The sequence below is a fragment of the Falco peregrinus genome, chromosome 10 (genome assembly GCF_023634155.1).
Source record: "Falco peregrinus isolate bFalPer1 chromosome 10, bFalPer1.pri, whole genome shotgun sequence".
NCBI lineage: Eukaryota > Metazoa > Chordata > Aves > Falconiformes > Falconidae > Falco > Falco peregrinus.
This window is the reverse complement of record NC_073730.1, coordinates 24,031,990-24,054,517: the sequence shown is the minus strand read 5'-3', so window position 1 is coordinate 24,054,517 and position 22,528 is coordinate 24,031,990. Positions and strand designations below refer to the sequence as shown.

Sequence of the window (22,528 nt, the reverse complement as noted above, 5' to 3'; positions counted from 1 at the left end):
CCTGCATTTGGGTACATCCCTAGCAGAGGAACCGGCACTGCTGCTTACAAGAGCCAAGCACCCTTAGAAAAGGTCCTCTCTGCTCTGTGACAACACCTGCAGACACAGGACAGGGGCTTTCTCCCCTGGAAGCTCCTTGGACTAAGAGGAATCTAGAGGAGAGAGTCCCAGGAACAGAAAATTTACACAGGTGCAAGTAATTCACAAGGATACAGCTCCAAAGAAGTGCAAGTCATGTTTGCTCTGTAGTTCTGAGTACTACCGAAAAGCCGCCACAGACCAGCCTTACAGCAGCTCCCCCCCTGCTACCAGTGCACATCACTCCTGGCAGACATGGACTTTGCACACCCGCTGTTCCCTGAGCTTTGGGCTTCTGAGCAATCAGGCTCTCATTTGACACCCCTTGCTGCTAGCGGCTGAGGTGCTGCCCTGACACAGCGGGGAACCACAGGCACTTGCACCTGAGCTCCAGAAGAGCCACTCACAAAGTCCTGTTGAACTGGAGTTTTATGAAACGCGATGGACATTCAAGACACACCGGACATTACTCTCAGGGTGAGCAACAGACCACTGGTGGTCTGGATGGTGCACCTAACTCTGGTGCTGATGCCTGTGGGCGCATCCTTCTAGCTGTCTGGGACCTATCTTATCCCTTCTTTAACTACTGTGCCTGTTCAGATTTTCAGCGTTCCGGGACAGGGACCATCTCACTGTGCCTGGGCAACGCATCAGGCAGCACCATGCACTGGTCTTCACAGAGCGGACTTGACATGCTGGATTCTGGCAAAAGCAAGCACAAACCACAACTCTAAGGCCAGGCTTAAAACCCTGCTGAAATCCAAGGCTGACTGCACTGGCCTTTAACAGAGCCTGTTTATATAGCACACCCCTTTGCCAGTGCTCAAGACCAGAGCTATGCATCTCTGCCATTAAAAAAGGGCAAGCTCTAACCCTGCATGTCCCAGTAAAAACTCCCTGCAGCAGCAACAACAGGTAGGAGAGAAAAATCTAAACATCTGCCCCTTCTGCCATTGTGGGCTGGGCTACACAGGAGGGTTGCCAAGGAGGGTCTCACTAATCTGGATGCAAATACCACTAAACAGTCCGTTTCAACTGAGTCCCTGCTCAGGTCTGCATCACCATGCAGTTCCCTGGTCCTCACAGGGGCCTGTTGCATCTGGTTGGCCTCTTGGCATCACCTTTTAGCTTGGAGGGTCCCAGGAGAAGTGGCAGGGAGGTGCTGAAGAATGAATTCACAGCAGGTTGTCAAAGGGGCAGCAGCTGGCAGCTGCCCATTCAAGCTTTCCTGTGTGCCCTGACAAGCAGAAGTGTGCATGGGGACTTTAAGGCATTCCAGATGTGACCACCGCACACATCTGTGTCCGTGCTCTCCTTCCCAAGACAAGCACAGCTTACTGGCAAGAGGCAGCAAAGCATCCAACCAAGTAGCTGGAGCTTCTGCCTCTCTGGACAACGCATGAAGGAGAGGCACCTTCTGCAAGACCAGTCCCTGACCCATCAAATGCCTCAGCCTGCCTTCAGTTTGGGCTGAAGGAAAGTGCTTGCTGCCACCTAAACCCACATCCCTCTGTTCCTCAGTGCTCCTGTGCAATGCTGAATGGCATTTCAGCAGTTATTTTCTCATAGCTCTGCTGAAGTTGGAGGTGTTTGGCTGTAGGTGGCTGGGGAGGAGCACAGAACCCCCCCGAGTTCATTTTTGCTAAAAGCAAACCTCAGCTGCTGCCGTCTCACTGTCTTGCATCTCATTCTCTATCCTGGGATTTGGAGGTGGACTGAGACAGCTGCAGGCAGATGTGTGTGATGACGCAGGGGCAACCTCACTAACACAGACTAGACAGCTCAATGTGCAAAATTTCGGAAGGACAGATTCCTGGAAAGCCAGTCTGCTCGTGTCTCTCCAAAGGCTGCACACAGGTGCTTGCTCTAAGCACACGTCCTCCACATTCAGCCCACAGGACAGCAGAACAAGCCTAATTAAACTGACTGCAGCTTTGCTCCTCTCTGTTGTGGCAAAGCAAGGTCAGGTAAGCAATTCCTTCACACCACAGGGCAAGGAAAGATGGGTGGATTTGTCCTGCCACACCCTGGGATCTCCTGCACCACATGCTGATGGCTTTAGGGGGATCCACTCTCCCCACCTAAGGCTGAGAGCTGCACGTGGGCAGCCAGCGCCAAGTTTTCATCCATGCTTGAAGTCAGAACCTTCTCTGACCCGTTTTCTGCAAAAGCTACGTGATTGCAGATTGATTTAGGGCAGTGGTGGATGCTGCTTCATCTGCACGTGGGAAAGGCAGCTCATCTGGAGCTCTGAAGCCTGGGTACGCTGGGGGGAACAACGGCATCCTAGAGACCTGCGGCAGCCTGGGCTGAGTGCTGCGCAGGCTGACTGCTCATGGCACGCCGGGCCCAGGTCTCTGGGTCTCCCTAGTACTTAAGCTTGGTATTAAACGGTTCAAGCAAAAATAATGACTTTGGACCTTTGGGGTAGCCTTTTTCTTTTCTTTTTAGAATACAACTGTCATCCTCTGCACACATAAGCATGTGTGTTAAATTCAGAACTAAGTCCTGACTTTTTCTTTTTAGATTGAAATTGCTTAGAACCTTGTTCCTTACATCTGACTTTTCCATGTAGGTGTACAACATTCACTGGCACTAGCATTTAAGCTCTCCTCTCTTGTAGAGAGGCACATAAGCTTGTACACACACACATGCTGGCACAGGCACAATGAAAAAGCATTTGCTCCCCCACTGCTCACCTGCCAGCTGGGGTTACTAAACTTTTCCCTTGAAATAAAAATGCTGTGGAATAATAAGTCCCACCTGTCGGCCATTTCTTTCTTTCTTTTTTTTCCAGGTCCTTCTGCTCCTTTCATCATAGCTTCATGGAAAAGCCTTGATGTGTTATAGCTGCGTGTGCTAGAGTAAAGGCCACCTCAGCTTTTCCATTATAAACCCCAGTTTTGAGGGGTTTATAAAACTCTGCTGCAAGAAGTTTGCTCCAGGGCTGTTACAAAGCAAAGAAAAGGGGCTGGAACCAGGATGGAGTTTATTTTTTCTCCTCCTTTCTTAATTAAAATTTGGCAAGTGATTGATCCACAATACAGGCTAATCACTTGGGGTAGTAGTTTGAAAAATACATTAACGAGAGCTGAGATGTCGAGAAGTCGTTAGGGCTCACATGGTGCCAGGAAGGATTGGAGTATTTTGTCTTAAAGTTGCCTCTTAAAAAAAATGGTGTGACGTCTGCTATAAATTGGCTAAAGCAAGAAAACTCAAAAGGAAGGATTTAGGCACTTCCTGCTGTCCTGTGGGTCTAAAAATGGGTAACTTCCAAGCAGAATATGCTACCAGGCATAGAGAATAAAGACACACACAGAGAGCAACTTCACCTACACAATGCCACCATCAAACGTGGGCTCAAAGCTTGCCTATTGTAGAGGACTGAAAACCAAAGTAAAGAGATGACAGGAGGGATGCAAACCAAGAGCCAGCTTCTGCCAGAAGAGAAACTGAACTCCAAGATCCAATTCTCAATAAAGGCAACAGCCCCCTCTCTGACCACAGCCTCCACACAAAGTGGCAGCTTCTCTGCCCGCGCTAATTCCCAGCGAAGCAGCCGTTCACCACTGCCGTTGTGGGGTACCTCCAGCTGTCAGGTAATGGGGTTACAGCGATCAGGAGAGCAACCTTTTCCACAGAGCCTCCCCAAAGGGTAGAGCTCACCTGCACAGGTTGTTGGAGGCGGCCAAAACTGAAGCACAGTAATAAATAACCAGACAACCTCACGGAAGACAGGAACATCCTGAAGGATCAATTGCAGCATCCGCCATGCAAGCTGCTGGCTCAGGAGGTCTCTATGTTGAAGGAAGCACTAAGGAATCACCCAGAAGGATTGCTCTCTGTTTCTTACAAAAATACTCCAGCCTGCATGAGATATACGGTATTATAGCCTAGAAAAAGTGACAAGGCTAAGAATGTAGTAGTGTAATCTACCAAAGATATAAATGTGTCAACTGCAGAGCATACATATCTATCGATGTATACCCTGGAAGCGTATTCTGTGAAGAAGGCGGCTTTTTAGAAAGTTATTTTTTTCCTGCTCTTGCGGTTGTCATTTTCAAATAAGCCCGAGACAGACAAGCACAAGCCTGGGGTCAGCAAATACACATAGGAAATGCTGGCTCTGCCTGTACAGGCGGTGGGGGAAACACAGCAAACTGCACATGCTCAGATAAAGCAAACCTGCCCTCTTTCAGCCCCTGAACGCCCGCACCCACCAGCAGCTCCATCACTGGCCAACAACATCCTGACTTAGAGCTTTTAACTCCATTTACTTCGTAAGGAAAGATACTGGGGTTTGGGAGATCACAGACCTACAGCTCAGAGGGATATCAAGACCTCACCAACCCATTCCCCTGGCAAGATCACTTCAACCTGAATTACGGCTGACGGACATGCATCAAACCTGTTCTCACAAACCTCCAAGGATGGAGGTTCCAAACCGGCTCAGCGAAGCACTGCAGCAGACTGCCAGTCTCTACTGTCACAGCACCCTTCCCGGGAGAAGGAAAATTAGTACCACACACTAGTAGTTGTGGGATCCTTCTTGGTTAATGGGGAAGGATAGAGAAGGGGCAAACAAACCTCCTCCAGAGGGAGATTCATCCCTCGTCACCCAGCGACTCAGGGCTGCAGTCCAACAACCAGCTGAGGATGGACACCTGCCCCACGGATGGCTGATGTTCAGGGAAATGAACCCCACTGCCTGCTGCCCAGGCTGAGCCTCTCTCCTGCAACACCGTTTCCCCTCCTGTCTTTGAAGAACCTGCATATATGTTTTCAGGAGTTTCCAAAAGCGATCACAGGGAAGTCCTCCGGGCTTGTGTTGCAGTTTCTGTGTAACTTGAAGATACCAACTAGCTCTCTGCAAGCAGGATGGATGAAATGAAAAATGTCCCTGTGTTGAGTGCCCCAGACAACCAGCAACTAGGGAGCAGCAAGCTCAGCGGCGTGGTTTGACACAGCAATACAAAACCAGCAGACAAACCCAGCTGACAAAACAGCTAACATGATTTCCTGGGATCCCAAGCACGATCATGTGGCATCAAGCAACGTGTTCTTGCATCCCCCTCCCTATCTCCATTCCTGTTGTGCCTAGAACCACAGAGCATGTGCATGCACACAGCACATGCATGCAGCATACAGCACACCTTTAGCCTGTGGCCCCTGGACTGCAGCCCTTGGGCAGACCAGTTCTGCTCACGGAGCAAGTGGAAGGAGAGAAAACCACCCAACTCAGCACGTCCTTTTGCTGGGTGAAGGGACGGTTCCTTCCTTGCTCCACAGCCACCCTGAGGAGGACCATCTAACCAAGCAGCTTCTGTCGGAACTGAGGCGCTGGCCAACGCAGCTAGCACCACGGTCTCAGTTCTCTTTCTGCAGGGTCCCTTTCTGCAGCCCCAGCCTTTCCTTCACGCTAATCCAACACAGCAACAGGAGACAGAGATGGAGTCTGCTCTGGTGAATGTTTCACGCCCAGAACCTGAAGCCAGTTTGATGCACTGAGATCTGGTATAACGGTACCTAAGCTAGAGAGCCCAGCCGCCATTTGTAGAGTTGGTGGTTGAACACGTCTCCCCCTCTCCCTTAGCAACAGAGCAGTTACAATTTGGAATTGAGCATCAAGAGCCAAAAGTCCAAAAACTATTTTCAGAAAGCCTAAGCGCTTGAAAGATCCAACCCTCATCAGTGCCCTTGACACCACTGAAGTCAAAGGATACTAGGGATGCTCTGATCACTGTAGCATCGTATCCTAGAAAATGTTTAAACCTTAAACCTTTTAAAAACCACTTCACCTCCTCTGGTCCACAGACAGATGTGAGCATCAAATTTCACCCTGTCTTCGATACCTTGCAGAGGTTTAGAAGTGCTCTGTGCCTTCAGTTCCACGTCCTTGTTCAATACAAGGTCCTCCCTCTCTCTCTCAGACACACTCACACTCTAATTTAATATTAGATCTTGGCTGGGCACATAAACCACAGGCGCACAGGAGAAAGGGGACTTTTCACCAGCAGGGATGGCAGATCTCCAGAATGTTCAAAAGGGGCCGGAAGCCCGACACAACCCACCCGCCCCAACTCCTATTAATTCCAACAAATTGTTTATTGCACAACAGAAGAAAAATGTTGCCCCGCTCCCCCAGCCAAGTCTTTCCATGTGTGCTGCACGCGCAGGCTCCCCCCTCCTGCCCCCGCTGGGGAGCCAGCTTTATACCCAGGGAAAGGTAACAGCGGCGATTATTACACACACTATCCCACAGCTCCTCGCTTGTTAAAAAAAAACAAGAGTCTCTTTTGTGCCCGAAATAAAAGGAGATACCTTAATTAGAACAATGCAGGTTGGTGAGCATTAAACACTGAGCCCAGCTGCTGTATGCCATTAAATTCATAAAAAAGGAGGGGGGAAGGAGGGCAGTCTTAACGAGATTACACACATTGACTTTGATCAAGACACAAAAGCACCAAGGCGTTCCAGGGTTTTTATTGCTGTCTTCGGGCTACATTTTAATGGTTACATTAGAAACATGCGAACACAGGCTGGGAGATTTTTTTTGAGACGGGAGAGGGAGTGCAAGCATGCCTTGTGAAAAGGCCTGGTTTAATAAATTGGGGGCTGCAGGGAGAGGCTAGGGCTGGGGAACACATGAGTAGCCACTTATTAATTGCTTCCCCTATGCAAGTGCCAAGTCCTAATATGATGTCTTGCTGGACTATTCCCATCCCGCCTGCCTGGATGGCAGAAGAGCCATGTGCGGACAGCACGCAGCCAGCTCCATCTCTACCTTCCTCATGGAATTCTAGGGGGGAGATGGCTCCCCCTCTGCAAGGGTAAATGCTAACCCCTGAGCACCTGGAGTGGGGTTTCCCCGTTCTCATGAGCAGCCACCACCACTGTACATGAAACAAAGGGGCTTTCCTGAAGCTGAACTAAGTAGCTGCTGAGCCTGTGAACAGCCTGAAATCGGTGCCACAGATTTAGAAGATGACTTGAGGCTGGTAGGAAAAGGAGAGGACAAAGACTTCAGAGTAAAGAAAATGAAAAAGAAATTAGTGCTTTACCCTCAGCTCGTAGCATCACTGAAGGACAAGATTACTCTTCACTTAGCAAAGGTGGCAGAGCACACATTCATCCAAACACCTCACAGCTACATACCCACATATGTGTCTTTTATAACATGCTGCTAAAATGTTTACAAAAGCTTGTATAATCTAAATAGTGACGGGGTGTAGCTGAAGAGCTATAAAATACAGCCCAAGGGATAGCCAAGTTATTGAGTTGCTATTAGTACTCAAGCCCACAGGCACTTCACCGTCCTGGTAACTTTTCTTGGACAAGAATTTTAAAAGGCAGGATTTAAAGGAGTATGATCAACTTAATCGTAATTCCAAGCACACAACGTGTTCTATAAAGTAGATTTTGTAATGCCTTACAGGAACAATTTTTAGGAGTGGCATTCCCTTACGTTTTTTGCAACCCAACACTGTATCATCTTGCTAACAGGAGAACTAGAAAGCATAACTGACTATTTTCCACTCCCCAACCTGAGGAAAATGAAAGCTTGAAAATCAGCTGCACAGGGGACATTAAAGGCTGATTATAAAGCCCACAGTTTTAACACAGGAAAGGAAAACACTTTATTTAATAACACCTTAAATTTTAACCTGATGTCCTTTAATACATGTATAAATTACTACTGCAATGGGTCACCTATTCAATGATCAAGGTAGTCCCCAATCTTCCAGACAGAACAGCGTATGCTTGAAAACTGCACACTGCTATTTCAAATAAACTGAAAAATACAGATTCATATTCATAAAAGCTCCCTTCCATATCCTCTATCCTGAAGATGATTCCCCTTGCTCCAGGGGAATATTAGGTTTCTCAGAAGCTACCCATTCCATGAAATCTCAGTGGATTTGGCCTTCGTTCTCACAGCTTTACCTCTCTGCATGGATGACCCACAGGAAATTACTGTAAGGCAAGGCTGTTCCCAGCACAGAGCTCTTGCATGAGCAATGGCTGTCCCCACGGCAGCAGAGGAGCAAGCAAGGGGCAGGACTGCACTTTGGTCATGATGACTCAAATGAGACTCACTCAAGTCAAAGCTAGAGCGGGGTGTTAACCAGCAAGGCTTCAGAAGCCTGCATGCACAGCACTTGGATTGTTTAAAATGAAGCAAAAAGCATCCTTCCCTGTGGTGGTTTAAAACAAGTATCCCAGAAGAGAGAAAAAAGCCTGTAAGTCAACAAGAAAGTAGCCAAGAGCCTCACCAGAGTCCGCAGCCAGCATTCTTCACAGTGCACATGCCAGCACTGAATGGAAGTCAGGGGCATTGTGTAGGAGTCCTGAGAAGAGGAAGCAAACAGGTTATTTCCACTGCAGGGATCTACTGATTCTTCACTCCTACCCCACTGCAACACCTTTCTTTGTAGATAACACTGCCTTGTATTTTCTATTAAAAAAAATAAGCTTGTGTAGTATGTAAGTTTGTATTTTTGTAACGCTTGTGTAGCAGAGGCAGAAAGTCTCCTGCCGTCCCTTTTTCTGGCTTCCCAGAATTCCTCTTGGAAGCCCATAATCCACTCAAGTGGTGACCTGGCTCAGGACAGTTATCGCAAGAGCATCTGAAGATCTGAAGTTGCTGTGGCCACCTGCCATTATTCTCATCAGAAAGGTCACCAGATCATAAAAAAACAGCGACAGGGTAAGATTAACCCTTATCACGACTCTTAGCTCTGCAGGAACAGCTTAACTACATCCCAAGCATTCTGCTGCTATTTCAGTAGGCATGCCTTTTTCTCTGGAGTATTTTCTATCACTGCTAATAAACCTCTGGACATCAGCAGCAAGTTGTCCTCCCTTCTGTAGGATGAGAGGCAGGCGCTGCACTCCCGTACAAGTCGTGAGCTGGGAGGGAGAGCACCATGCATCAAGCTGCAGTTTCAGAGGAAGCCCTCCGCCAAGCAGAATTTTCTCCTGCTATCAGCAGAATCAAAACTTAACCGGACACGCGAAGCTTTGCGGGCTCGGACCATCAGAGGGAGCTGCTGCCCTTCTTTAAGAAGGCCACAGCATCACCACAAGCAAGCAGGACATCCACAACTTTTAAATGCTCAGGCAACATTCCTGTTCCCAAATCATATGGTGTGTCTCAGATCACAGATTTTGCTCTCTCCTATGTATGTAAATCTGCACACGCAGGAAGAGGACGCTGCTGTCTGGGAGTTTTCTATAGGAAGGCTGAAAGTCTTCTGAAGTTGGGGCTTTCTTGCCCCCGATACAGACAGCCAGCTAGAAATACCAGTAGAATAACGTAATGCATACAGAAATTTCAATTGCCCAAAACACTAGCACCTTCGTGTGGAAAGCTAATTGGTGTACAGAGACAAAGACGACCTCCCCAGCTCCATCCAAAAAAAGGAGAAAAGCTTCTTCCCTCCTCGGCAAAGATACCAAGACATTTCTGATTCATTACCACAAGTGGAGTGCTACTCACCATGCAAATGAGACATTTATAGCGGTCCCCACGGGAAAGCTGCCTTTCTAACTCACGGACACGAGCCTTTAACGCTTCAAATGTTGTCACTGCAGAGTCTTCTGTAATTCTGCAAAAGACGATGGAGAGTAAGCATCACTGAGCACACAAGAGTGTTAGGAGTTTGTGTGAAAAAGGATCTCACAACAGGTACCGCACAGCAAATGGCAACATTCGAACAAAGACATCCCACTTGGGGTGAAGAATTCCTGAAAAGCCCGGTGTGAATTATTTGGGGCGTCTTACTAAACACTTCCAAACACATCAGGTCAGAACAAAACAGTGCTGAGGTTGCAACTTCATACAGAGAGCAAGTTTCCTCAAGACACGAACATTTAAAGAACAGATTTGTTTGGTGGGGTTTTTTTTGTTTTGTTTTCTGCCTCTTTTCCTGTCTCCCTTAAAAGATTCCTTAGGACCAAATGCTTTGGACAAAGTTCTGTAAGTTTCTCTACAGCAGGTGAGATAACTTTCTGTGGGCAACGGGAGTTGCCCTTTCCCTTAGAGAATGGAGGTCTTCACTGGCCATCAACCTTGTGAAACACAAAATCAGCTCATTACACAGGATCAACACAATGCTTTTATATCAAAGAACCCCCTAGCTTTCTGCGTTCTAATACTGAAATAAAGGAGAAACTAAAAGCAATGGACACTGCGCCAACAAGGTGGCTATAAAAGCAGCTTCACAATCTCTGCTTTCCCATTTCTTAGGGTCATTTTTGATGGGCAGCATTATCTCTTTTGTCACAGAGGCACTGTGCTGAGGGCAGGCAAGTGTATTTTCATGGTTCTGCAAGGCTGGTGAAAAGAGCAACTTGCCAACCTAAAAAAGCAAGGGCAGACAGCAATGCTCAGCAAATGAGATGCAGGGAGCATTATAGACAAGGATATGTCACTTCAGCATGCTGCAAAGTCCAATTTCTACACAGGGAGACATAAGGAGGGGCCCTCAAGCATTCCCCAGAAAAGGTTTAAGAGTACTGCATTGACATTAAGGCTTTCACTTCTACGGGAAACCAAAACAAAACAGCAATTTTCACGTATGTCAGTGAATTTCAGGCCTGTCCAAGCAGACTCCAGCTCAGAAGAACCTGAAGAGTACCTCGCCCCCAGAAGTTGCATCAATCACAACATAACCTGCAGCGGCACCTACATGTTCTACCTTTTTAGAGGATGATTCATCAACAGGTGGCTAAATATGGGTTGAGAGAATTACTACAACGAATAAAGTGAGCGGCAACCTCAGCACTCCAGCTGCACGCACACACTCGTTCTTTTGTTCATTAGTCGCATGTTGCTGGCACACAGGGAGGGACCTGAGGTATCTCCTATGAGGTGATTCTTCTGGCTTTTCCCAGGGCTCTGGAAACAGAGCTAATCAAAAAGATCTTGAGGATTTTCCTAATTATGACACTTTAGAAGAAACTGGAGCTGTAGGAGTACATATGATTAAGTACCAGTGTTATAAAGCTCCTCCAACTTCTTCCTACCTTTGTAAAGATCAGACGCTCTGCAAGAGCTAACCGAGATCTTCATCAGAAGGAGATTCATTGCAAATGACACTTGCTAGGAAATGATAAGAGTTTTAAAACTGCAAAAAAGGCAAAGAAATACAGATCCCATGTCCCATGATAGCCTAGCGGCTGAGGACTGCCTGGGGACAGGGACACTGTGCATTCAAGTCCTGGCATCAATAAATATTCTCTAGTTCAGAATGAAAGAGCTTTCACGCTCCCTGCTGTGAAACACCCACTTGCTCCTACTCATTGATATAAACTATTATCGTATCCCAGCTTGGGTTCCCACCCTCAAGGAAGAGTTGTTAGTTTTCAAAGAAAGTCTAGAAAGGTGTTAGTTTTGTCGAAGAAAGAAACAGAATTATTTATTTTTAGCGTGAAGATTATTGTCAGATGAGAAAATTGTTTCCCTTCCAGTCTGGCTCGTTAATAAGCTGCTGTTGGATGGAGGCTGCGGTTGAATTTGACTTTCTGGAATCCGTTTCTCCTTCCTGCATGCATAAGGGCACTGGAGGCGTAAAGGCAGTGAGTGTGGTTCCTACCCAGAGCAGGTGGAAAGCAGAACCTCAACCTTTTGCTAAATTTTACTACTACCATCTGTGGAACTACTCGTCCTCCTTCTGAAGGGCAGACGACTCAGCAATGAAAGTTAAAAGTTGATTCCTTGAGCTGATCCAAGCAAAGGCCAATTCATCCCAGTCCCAGCCCAATAACAGTCAAAGCGTGAGAAGGAAAAATTTGCCACTGCAACAACTAGGAGATAGAAAATGGCTTGTTTATAGAAGTCTAAATGGCTGACCCCCACCGGCCAATTTCGGAAAGTCTCTGAGATAATCGCCCCTGTCCAGTAATAAACGAATGAATCAGAAAAGGAGGCTGAATAGAGGTATGAGCAATAATGCTCAGAGGCTGCCTGATACAATGGCCAATCAATAGGAGGGCTGTAGATCAGGGTGCTAGTTAGCTGGAAAATTACCGCACCGCTGCGTGCGTCACGCTGTAGGGATCCTGGACAATCAATGTGGGAGGTATTGATTTAGTTATTATCACTTCATACGCTCCAGACATTGTTAAATATACATTTATTAACAAGACTGGGGTGCATTGGTAAGAGAGGGAGCTTTAGCCACTGCAGCATCTCCCAGCGCTGATCAAAGCTCTGCTGTGACACTTTTAAAGTCCATGTTCTCCCTGCCAAGCATGCTCTCAGGACAAATCCTGACGCACAGTGTAGCGCTGAAGACACAGCTCCTGTCTCACAAGAGAGAGGTTTTGGCCACAAGTGAGTATTTTGCACTTGAGATTTCAGGAAAGCCTCTTGGAGCAGCAACAACCAGGGATGTGGTGGCCAAGGGTCAACCCAAAGTGAGCGATAATTGCATGGTTGCTTCCGAAAAGCCGGAGGAAATGAGGTCAAGGGAAATAGGGAGAACATTAGTAAATAAAGGAAACTGGAACTACCTCCAGGGATGGAATAAAGACAAGAGTCACTTCCCATGTGTCTGGCTCCTGTGGTGGCCAGCACACTTGGGACACATGCCATTCCATTTAGCAACATTTTACCGTCAACCTGCTGATTGTATCCTAAAGATAAGCATCACTTAGGAGCAACTCTTCCTGCACCAGTAATCTTGGGAACTCCCTCAGGCTTCCCTCTTGCGTGCACACCTTGTCTGTGCTTGCCCGGACACAGCTGGGAGCAGCCTGAGCTGTACTTCAGCAGGGCAGTGCCAGGGTGGAGCAAGGGTCAGAAAGCCAAGCTCCGTGGACCCAGTAAGGCTGTGTGCAAGCCACTCTGCCAAGGGAGGCAGAGGGAATTGCAGGGAAGGAGGAACTGGCTTCCACAGCTCTGCTCTCCCAGCTCTGCCTTGACCTTATGCTGGATCTAGGAGGACTCTCGTAATAATTTTGTGCCTCAGCGCTCTGATTTGACGTGTTTGGATAACGTCATTTACCAGCCTCCAGAGAGATCTGCTGAGCACAACCACTGCCAAGAGCAATGCCTTGAGCCCCAGCGGTGGGGCTTCTTCAGCAGGTGCAAGTGGCCTTGCAGGTACCTGAATTGTCCTCCCTGGCTGAGAACACATCTGAGGACACAAGGGCACATCCACACTCTACTCACGGTCGACCTGCATCACCACAAATAGGGGAGCCAAGAGCAAAACATGAAGGGAGGGTTCCTTGAGGAGGAAGCTCAGTCCTGCACTTCTCTCTGGACTTTGTGGTTAACTCTTCAACAACCTGGCAGTCACACTTGAGGATGCTGGGTACCAGGGAGCAAATCCCTGGGACTTAAGCAGACGGCATGTGACAGTTTTCAGTCTTTGTACCTAATGCACGTTTTCCCACTTCTCATAGCATCTTTCCCTGAACACTGAAAATAAGATCAAACTTTCTTCCTCTAAGCAAATCCTTGCTTTGTTCAGATAAACGGCCAGAAGAAGGGCACAAAAATACTATAGAGTTGTTACTCAGCAATCATCTCCTGGGAAATCTCCCCTGGGAATTGGCTGCCCCCCTCTTTGCAAAAAAACTTTAACCCAAACACTGGTTATTTGTTAAACATTAGCATGCATGTGATCTTTGTTTCTCCAAATTAAATCGAGCAATTCCTACCCGCCGTCCCAGTGGGCAATCACAAGCAATTCCGTTAATTAAATTATCTCTGATTCTGCAGCTCTGGAATCTCTCAATTGACTAAGTCTGTGCTTTATCATCAACAAAATACTGGACCAAAAAGGAAACAAAAAATGCTGATGTCAAAGTGATTGGCTTCAGTTAACCCTTCCCAGCTGGATATTAAGGGCCGCTCAAGAAACTGTTGGACTGGAACGAGCCCAAGAGCGAGAGCCTTTACCAGAGATGCTAGTAGCAGCTGTTCACTTGTGTTTCCTTTCCATTGCACAGAAAAAAACAAAACACCATACCATCCCTGTGTCCAGCATCCTGCCTGTTCCAGAGCCACTGAAAGATGCAAACTGTTAGCTGCTGAAGAAGCAGAAAAACACCTCAAAGATCAGTAAGCCCCTGCAAATACCCCATCCTTCCCTCACCTAGACCTCACTTCACGTACCCTACTGTTGAGTAGTCTCCATAAAACATTCCCCTTTGGTTTATTTCAACTGGATATAAATTCTCCTTTCTTCATAAACAGTCACACTGTACACAGTATTCTATAAATTTTTACAATTCTACTGTTTGTATGTACCTTGTAAAAAACGCTTAGCACTGATTAAATGCACCACCAATAAAATTCATGGGCTACTTTTGACACTTGATATTCTGACCTTCCTCTCTCTTCCTCATACATTTATTTTTGGGTTTGTATGCCTGTAAACACAGAGCAGCAGAGGGGAAAATGTACAGTACCACTGACAAACCTGCATGGTGTCTTTATTTTTAAACAAAGTCTTTACCTTCCCTTGTCCGAGGTAGAGAACCTGATCCCAGCAGAACATACATGCCATTTCCCTGCACCAGTGGCAGAGGTCAGGTCGCTAGCGGCTTACATATCATAAATATTAGAAACAGACTGGTCAATGCTTCGAAGGCAGAGTCAAGCTACAGTAAGATTCCAGGAGCAGAGAAATCGCTCCTGGCCACATCCAGCCAGAGATGACGATTACCACAGCCACCACTATGCTGCAGAAGAGAAAGCCTACTGCAGTCCTTGCTTTTACTTGACAAAATGATCCAAAAAATGACTCCAACATCAGCGCACAGTCATTTAATTGCAAGCCTTCACTCATAGCCAATTTAGGTTTGGGTGAGGGGGCAATTTCTTCAGAGAAGAGACCATGTTTAATTAGCCTGTAACATGCTGTGCATAGCTGCTGTGACACTGGTCACGTTGTGCAATGTCACAGCCCGATGATGCTGTCTTGGTTCTCACTCGTATCTGTGTCTTCAACACAACTCCTTCAGTATCTGAGTTTCAGACACTAACTAAAAACAACCCTAAGTTTTCTGGGACACAAATTGCTTGTTTTCAACCTGGTGAAAGATTTTGCCCCCTCTTTTGACTTTGCAAGCATCACCTGCAGCAAGCGCTATACTAACAATGCGGCCAGTTTATTTTGGCATTACTAAAGTCAGTGGGAGATACACAGACACAAAGGCCTTTTGCATTTATTGGAGTGCAAGAACATAACAAAGCTGAAAAAAAAAAGTTTGTTACTAGCAAGCAAAACACTTAAGCTGATAAGTAAGTTGTTGAAAAGTCACAGGTGGCTTTAAAAGGAAACAGACACAGCTCAAGCATTTTCAGTATGTTAAGTCTGTGAAAGAAGTCCAGTGTCAGGCACCAGTGGCAGATTGACTGTGAATCACCCCAGAACATGCGGGCTACCAGACTGGCACGATGCGCTGCAATTTTATTTCACTAGATGAGCTGGCTACAGCAGAAGGGGCCAGATTCCTAGCAGCAGAAAACTGCCCAGCAAAGCTGTTTGCAGTAGAGCCGTGTCAAATCACACTGTGACATTTAGACCCTCAGTCTGTGAGTGCCAGTGCTAAAAGCAAATCTTCTGGCAAGACGTCAACTTTTTAGGAGCTGGTTTCCCCTTTATTTAGCTAAAAATCTCATTTATTGGGTTTATTTGTTTTTAGCCTAACCTCCTTTAAAAAGGCTGACTTATAATCCTGTAAAACATTGTCACATGTATTGAGGAAATTGGCAAGGATGCTAATTTATTGTCCTCTAGGAAAAAAAAAAAGCCCTCTTTCCTTGATTAATGTATGTTTTTGTATTGTAAGATATTAAAGAACGTTGCTTCACCTGTAATTACAGAGAATAGTTTACTTTGGCAAAGTGCCCTGGCTTCTGGTTGCCAAGTTATGAATAATGCAATGTTCCCCATTCTAATTTCCGTGTTCTAAGTTGTGAATTTGGAGCGGGGTGCATGCAAGGGCACACACACACACGATGCCGAGGCTCTCTCAAGTCACGAGCGCCTCTATTTTATACTTGCTTGCACAACTTGTTAATACTGGCATCTGCTTGCCAAATTCAGAGTTCGCTTCTGACTAATTTCATCTTGATGCAAACCAAAAATGTTGTCTCTTTTTTTTCCCCTGCAGAGGAATTATTTCTCTTACACGTGCATGCACCATCGCAATACCACTGAGGGGAGCTTACTGCTGCAAGAAGGCGTTTTAAGTCGCATTTAGTAGGGACTTGGGTAAAGATTCCCCAAAGAATTTAATGACAGAAGAATTCATTATGCTTTCATCTCTCCTCCGCCTCTGTAACACAGAGCCCAACAATGTCTTTACAGAAGCGGGAAGTAAATTCAGGCACTGGCTCTTTCTCTCTCTCTTTTTTTTGGCCCGTGTTTCGCTGGGACACATGTGCCCAGCCCCAGTGAAAACAGAGACAGATGGCACCACTGATCATTCAGAATAGAAGGAGCCTCGGAGTCAGCATGTTTAGATGCATTTGTAGGGCTACGCAGTATCCACTGGCCACTGGGACTGATTTAAAAAGGCGGCTAGTGAAAGTCTGAGCTTGCGCCAAAATTTTAAATGTGCCATTTGAGCAATTATGGTTCGACATGAAAGCTGGGAGAAAGAATGCATGGGTCATTCTGATTTCGATTTAGAGACTATGTCCCCTGTTCCAAAGAGAAAATAAATGCAATCCCATTGCTTTACTGGAGCAGCTTTGGCGATAAAGGAAAAAGCCATGCTACGGGAAAGTATTTTGCTGTAATAAGGTTTTGTTGAGGCAGCACAGCCTGAGTTAGAAAATGATCCTCTCAACAAACTTCCTAAATAGAAATAATTGCACATCTAATGTGTGTTAATATCTCAGCTCACTTTTCAAATGTATCATTCACCTTGGTGACCTTAATTGTATTCCCAGCAGATCTGTGAAGGTACATGATGGTCTCCAGCTCAGAACAAGCCAGGGCCACAAACGGCATGCACAGAGGAAATGGAAAATGCAGCTCCTCTCCCTGCTGAGGCACACAGATTAGAGGTTCCAGCCTACTGAAACTTGCCTCCATCTACAAGTAAACATGTCTGGATTATGACCAAGCTCCACATATAGCTAGGCAGGTATATTTTTCTAGTGGAAGACTTATGGCAACTGTAACACATCATCTTACTGTGGCCTGGATGTGGTCTGGGATTATTGCTTTGGTTGGACAATCAGGGCACAAAATTCTAAAATATCTCTGAAGTGAAAGAGGAATAGCTAATTCTTCAGGCTGAAACGTGTTCAGAAGGTTGGACACGCAGCCGAGTCTTGCACCCAGCCTCTGCGCAGAACGAAATGCCTTCTACTCCCATGGCCTGCATCCAAACGGCTGAAATAAACAGGAAATATCTATGCTACTACAGCAACACTTGGATTCATCTGTGGCCTTTTAAGGACTTTACCATGGAGGTGATATGCTTTCCAGAACTTCCATTCATGACTGCTGATTGGAGGTACACAAGGGCAACACGATAACACATCCTCCAGACAGCTTCCTACAACTGCTGCTGCCGCCCTAGAACTTTTACACTGTTGCTGTTTCCTTTACGGGGAAAGAAAGGATCAGAATTAGCATCATTTAAGGTAATCATGCCTTCAAAAAGAAACATGAGGCTATTAAAGAAGGCCACGACACAGTACTGCATAAGCAAATGTGGTCCCAGAGCTAGAAGAGGAAACCAGCGATGCAGAGGAAGGACAGGTCATGAGCCGGCTATCTGACAGAAAAGCAGGAATGCCTGTGCAACTGAGTGGGAAACAGCAGCTTTTTGTGGACAGAAACTGTCAAAAAGGAGGAAAGAAGTGGTGAATGGATGAATAGGATGCAGCGCCTTGCAGTGGTGGGGAGTGAGTAAGGGTAGGACAAGCACTGACACTGAAGCGAGGGCAAAAAATCAACGTGGATATTAAACTACACGGATTACATTACTTGCTGTTACACTGCTTCTGTAAAGGCAGTGCTGGATTCTGTGTTGCAGAAGAGATAGGAAAGCACAATGAATTCTTCTGTCATTAAATTCCTTGGGAAATCTTTACCAAGCTCCAACTAAATGTGGCTTAAAACTCCTTGTTCCAGCAATAAGCTCCCCTCAGCGGTATTGCAACTGTGCATGCAAGTGTGCAAGAAATAATTACAGAATCTACAGTTGTCCCAGACATGATTTAGTGAGGAGTAATATAAACTGGGTATTTTTTGGGTACTATTTCATATTTACACTTACTAACTATAGTCTAAGAAATGCATAAACTACCAAGAGCCATAATTACAATCACCCTGTTGTTACACAGCAGCTGGCACAGCACAAACACTTACTGAGTCCTGCCACAATAGTCAGTAAGTGCCAAAGACAGCAGTAGCCCTATTAGCGCCAGCATGCAGACAGCCTGCGCAGCCAGGGCTGCCCTTCAACAGATGCACGACAGCGACAGCAAACTGGCAGCGGATGGGGCACAACATGATCCCTTTTCTGCTCTTCAAAGGAACATTTCCATCCAAACAGGGAATGCAGCCTATGTAAAAATAACTGTTACTTTTCTCTTGAGAGCATCTGGGCACCATACAAACATTTCCAACAACAAAAAAAAAATAAATCAGTCCCTGCCTCTTAATTCTTGCAGTGTAGGTAAGGGATGTGGATAAACAGTCACATCCTCAAAATATTTTCAGAAGGAACACAGCAGGATCTACAATGCTCCATCAGAGACGTTGTTAAACACAATAGGCTAATTTTAGGGACGAGTCCTCTCTCTGACAAGCTGCTCGCACATCTAAGGGCAGAATTCATCTGCTAGAAGGCAGCTGTTTGTGTTTTATAAGCTAAAGTTTCTCTTACCTATGGAATAACTCCAATATTTCACAGGGAATCATCATCCATCTAACTGAAGTAGCCTCTAACAGACCATCAGCCTCATATCCCCTTTGAAATAGCACAGCTGAGCACTTGCTGGGCCACGATTTATTTTTTACCTTCTAAGACATCTTGCTAACTCTATAGCTCAATAGTGACAGTCGAATTTCACACTGCGATAGCCCCCCATCGATTTTTCATTCCCAGGAAGCAACTCCACAAATTAAAGTTAACACCAATTTCTGAAACTAAGGAAAAAAAGATAAGAAAAAAAAGCAAAGAAGGGGCGGGCAAAGAGACATGAATGGCAAAATGCCTAAACCATGCCCCCAACACAGGAACAGAATTCCTTCCTAGGGTTTTCACCAGTTGTGGGATAGGGACGCTACTGCCCCCCAAAAGCTGGCAGCCACCTTGGCTTTGCAGATGCTTCTGCTATTAAAACATCACAGGTTCAACATACAGAAGAGTCCCTCCCGGTTATGAAGATGTCAAAATCTACAGAAAACTGCCCCAAGGCATGGTAAGTAGACCAAACCTCTGGACGCAGCTGCACTAAACAGAGACACCACCTTCCGCCGGGTCTGAGCTCATACAGTCAGCCAGCCTTGCCGAGCTTCGTTAACCGCTAGCCTGTGCTGAACCACGACAATGACACAATTTCAGTGGTAATAAGGTCCGAGACCATCATTGGCACATGCACCTTCTACCGAACAGTTAAAAGAGGAAGCAGGATAAAGAAATGCAGCCCAGCACTGTGCTCTCCACTGCCACAAGCTAGAGGATGAAGTAATGCCAAAGTCTCGCTTCATAAAGAAATGGAGCATCTGCCTATTGCACCCTTTCAACACTGAATGCCAGTATACACGACAAGCACATACTACTAAAAGGAAGAAGTAAAACCTACAAAAGATAAAAATCTGGACACAAGCAGCACAGCCCAGCAACACTTTCTCAGCCTGGCTCTGACAATCCCATGCTTCAGTTCAGTTTCCTGGATCTTGTCTCAAATGTACAGGGGCTAACCTAGGACTGGGCCCACGAGGAGCAGCACGCTCTCTCTTTGCAGAGCACAAAGGGTTAGTTCATTTATGACTCAATTTTTTAATTCTGTCTTCGCTATATGATGTTCCTGTCTCCCACCAAAGCCTGTTAATGGTGTGACACTATGGGGAAGGGCTGGGGAGCGCTTATCCTCTGGTGTAAATTCACAACAGCTTCTGTTTCCCTCTGACCCACCAGCTTAAGTAGCTCCTTCCCTTCCAGGCCTCTGCTAATCCTCTGGCTTCACACCCACTCTGCTCCCGTCTCGACCTGTCTGCCTGGGAGCAGAGTCCCTGCGACAAGACACTGCCACCTCCCCAGCTGCTCTCACATGCCTGACCCTTTGCACAAGGACTCCAACCTAAACCACAACCCCAGTTTAATTTTAACTGATGCTTCTTCCTGTGCTGCTGTGCTAGAACCCCTCTGGAGCCAATGCTTTCGGAACAGCTGGATTGGAAAGAGGTGAGGTGGGGGGGAAGGGGAGGAAAGAGGAGACAGGAAAAATAAAACAAACACAATTGCTTTTTGTCTCTAAAACCCTCTTTTTAACCCAACAAGCGTCTCATCCAATGAAGCATGATGAGCATGAAGTGTTATATAAAGAAGATAATTATAAAGGGATTTAATGCTTGGCAGGCTCGTATCGCAAGGTTTATAGCGGTGGTAGCATACTCACTTAAACAGCCTTGTGTCCGGGTTTGCTATTATGCGGGCAGCGCGGCTGGGGCCAAGCGAAATCAGAAACAAGATTTGTTTTACGAAAAAAAAAGGAGCACAGCCCCCTTCCCACCAAGGATGGCAGCTCCAGTCCCACCTCCTTCCACTTCTGTCCCATCCCTGATTAATGATGTTGTCTGCCTGATTTATGACCCACCCCAACAGATTAGAGTTTCCCTCTTCAACCTCCCCCCCCTTTCACCTCCCCCAGAAGGCACAGCCACACTCCGCTGGAAATATTAGAGAATTATTAAATAAACATTCATACGTCATGTCTCTTCCCATACTGAGCTCATCGTAGTCAACGCTCAGCGGCCGGGTCCTGTTTGCTTTGGGGCTGACACCAAACATCTGGAGTGATTCATGGAGAGGCTGGCTACAATGCTCTGTGCCATATATCATGCTCGCAGCGCTCCCTGCCCCGGCGGAGATAAACTGATCAACCACAACGGGCTGGAATGAATTTATGACAACACAAAATTGAGGAAAACAAATGGGAGGTGACCCAGTGGGCCACTAACCCAGACTCTCTTGCTGGCCTGCAATCTAGTCTGGTGGCAGAAAGCAAAATTGAACATTGGCACTCTGAATTAAGATGCTGGCTTTTAACCCCAGGGAACCTCAGTTTCAAAATGGCACCAGACCCTTGCAGGCAGCATCTCGGGAGGGAAGGGGGAGGAAGACTTTCTGCAGGAAAGGTGCTTTTTGCATTGCGCTCTGCACAACAGTGCCTTGGCTGAGAGTACAACGTTGGCGGAGGAGTCTGGGAGGATACCTGGGCAATTAGGAACTGGCTGCTCTCTCCGAGCAAAGCTGCATCTTGAGTCAAGGTAAATAAGCGTTGCACCAGCTGAGCTCTGCCTGTCTGCCGAGGACCACTGTGGCAGAGCTCAGCCAGTGCGATCCTTAATTACTTCTCCCCACGAGCCTTCAGCACCCCAAGGTGTCTCCCAGATACCTCACATTGGCAAGATTAGAAAAGCTCAGCAGGGATGAGACACTCCGCAGTGCTGAGAAGGAGAAGTGGGACCACCTCTCTCATTACCAGTGGCTGCTGTCTGAAGTTTAACGCAACACGGATGAGGTCAACCTGCTCAAGCTGCTGATGACCTGGCACGGCACAAGGAGCGGGGCAACAAACACAGACTTACCTCAAACTCCATCTACTTGTTCTACATGCAAGAGACTCTTCCACAAATTTAAAATAAATCAGCTTGCTCAAGCAAAGAGCTTTAGCTGCATGCCAAAAGGAGGACCGCCTGCTGTACTGTATTAAACAGATTAAAAACCAAACAAGCAAATCCACACCGCTCTCCTTGCCTAGACTTATTTTTGGAAGAGGGGAGGGGGAAGGAACGTCATTCTTATGAGAGAAGGATCAATACGCAGATCGCTGCTAACTCTATTAGCCACTGCTCTAAATGGAGAGTATGGCTGACACAGGTGGTAAGCCATGTGCTTCTGGACAATTTTAAAAATGCTAATCAGATGCTACACGGGGTTTAACATGCCAATCAATAATGCTCAGATTTAAAGGCAAAAATTAAAGTTACAAACAATGAAGTAAAGTGATGCTGCCAAAAACTTCCTGTAAGCACCACCCAAAACAAGAAAAATGAAACCAATTTAGCTCCAGATTAAGAAACAGGAACTAGAGATGAATCAATTTAGCCTGTTGGGCTGGGTCGCCATATATCATGGCTCAGCAGTGGAGTGGGAAGCAGACAGACAGTGTGAAACCCTTCCCCCTCCTTTTCTGTAGGCTTCTAGCTCTGATCCCTGTTATCAATTAATTTAACAG

General features: G+C 46.5%; 1 protein-coding gene across 12 annotated transcripts in view; it reads right to left on the bottom strand.

Moving 5' to 3' along the window:
* The window catches only part of RNF220 (ring finger protein 220), a 232,738-nt gene that overhangs the window by 4,419 nt on the left and 205,791 nt on the right, over positions 1–22,528 (bottom strand). For 11 of the 12 annotated variants that reach the window (XM_055814906.1, XM_055814905.1, XM_055814900.1 and 8 more), the window contains 2 exons: positions 9,578–9,686; positions 8,352–8,426 (listed from right to left, as the gene is read on the bottom strand). In XM_055814906.1, the coding sequence (XP_055670881.1) occupies positions 8,352–8,426; positions 9,578–9,686 (184 nt within the window). Of the gene's footprint in view, positions 1–6,545; positions 7,074–8,351; positions 8,427–9,577; positions 9,687–22,528 lie in introns of those variants that run through there. The other variant, XM_055814907.1, reaches the window with a different exon arrangement.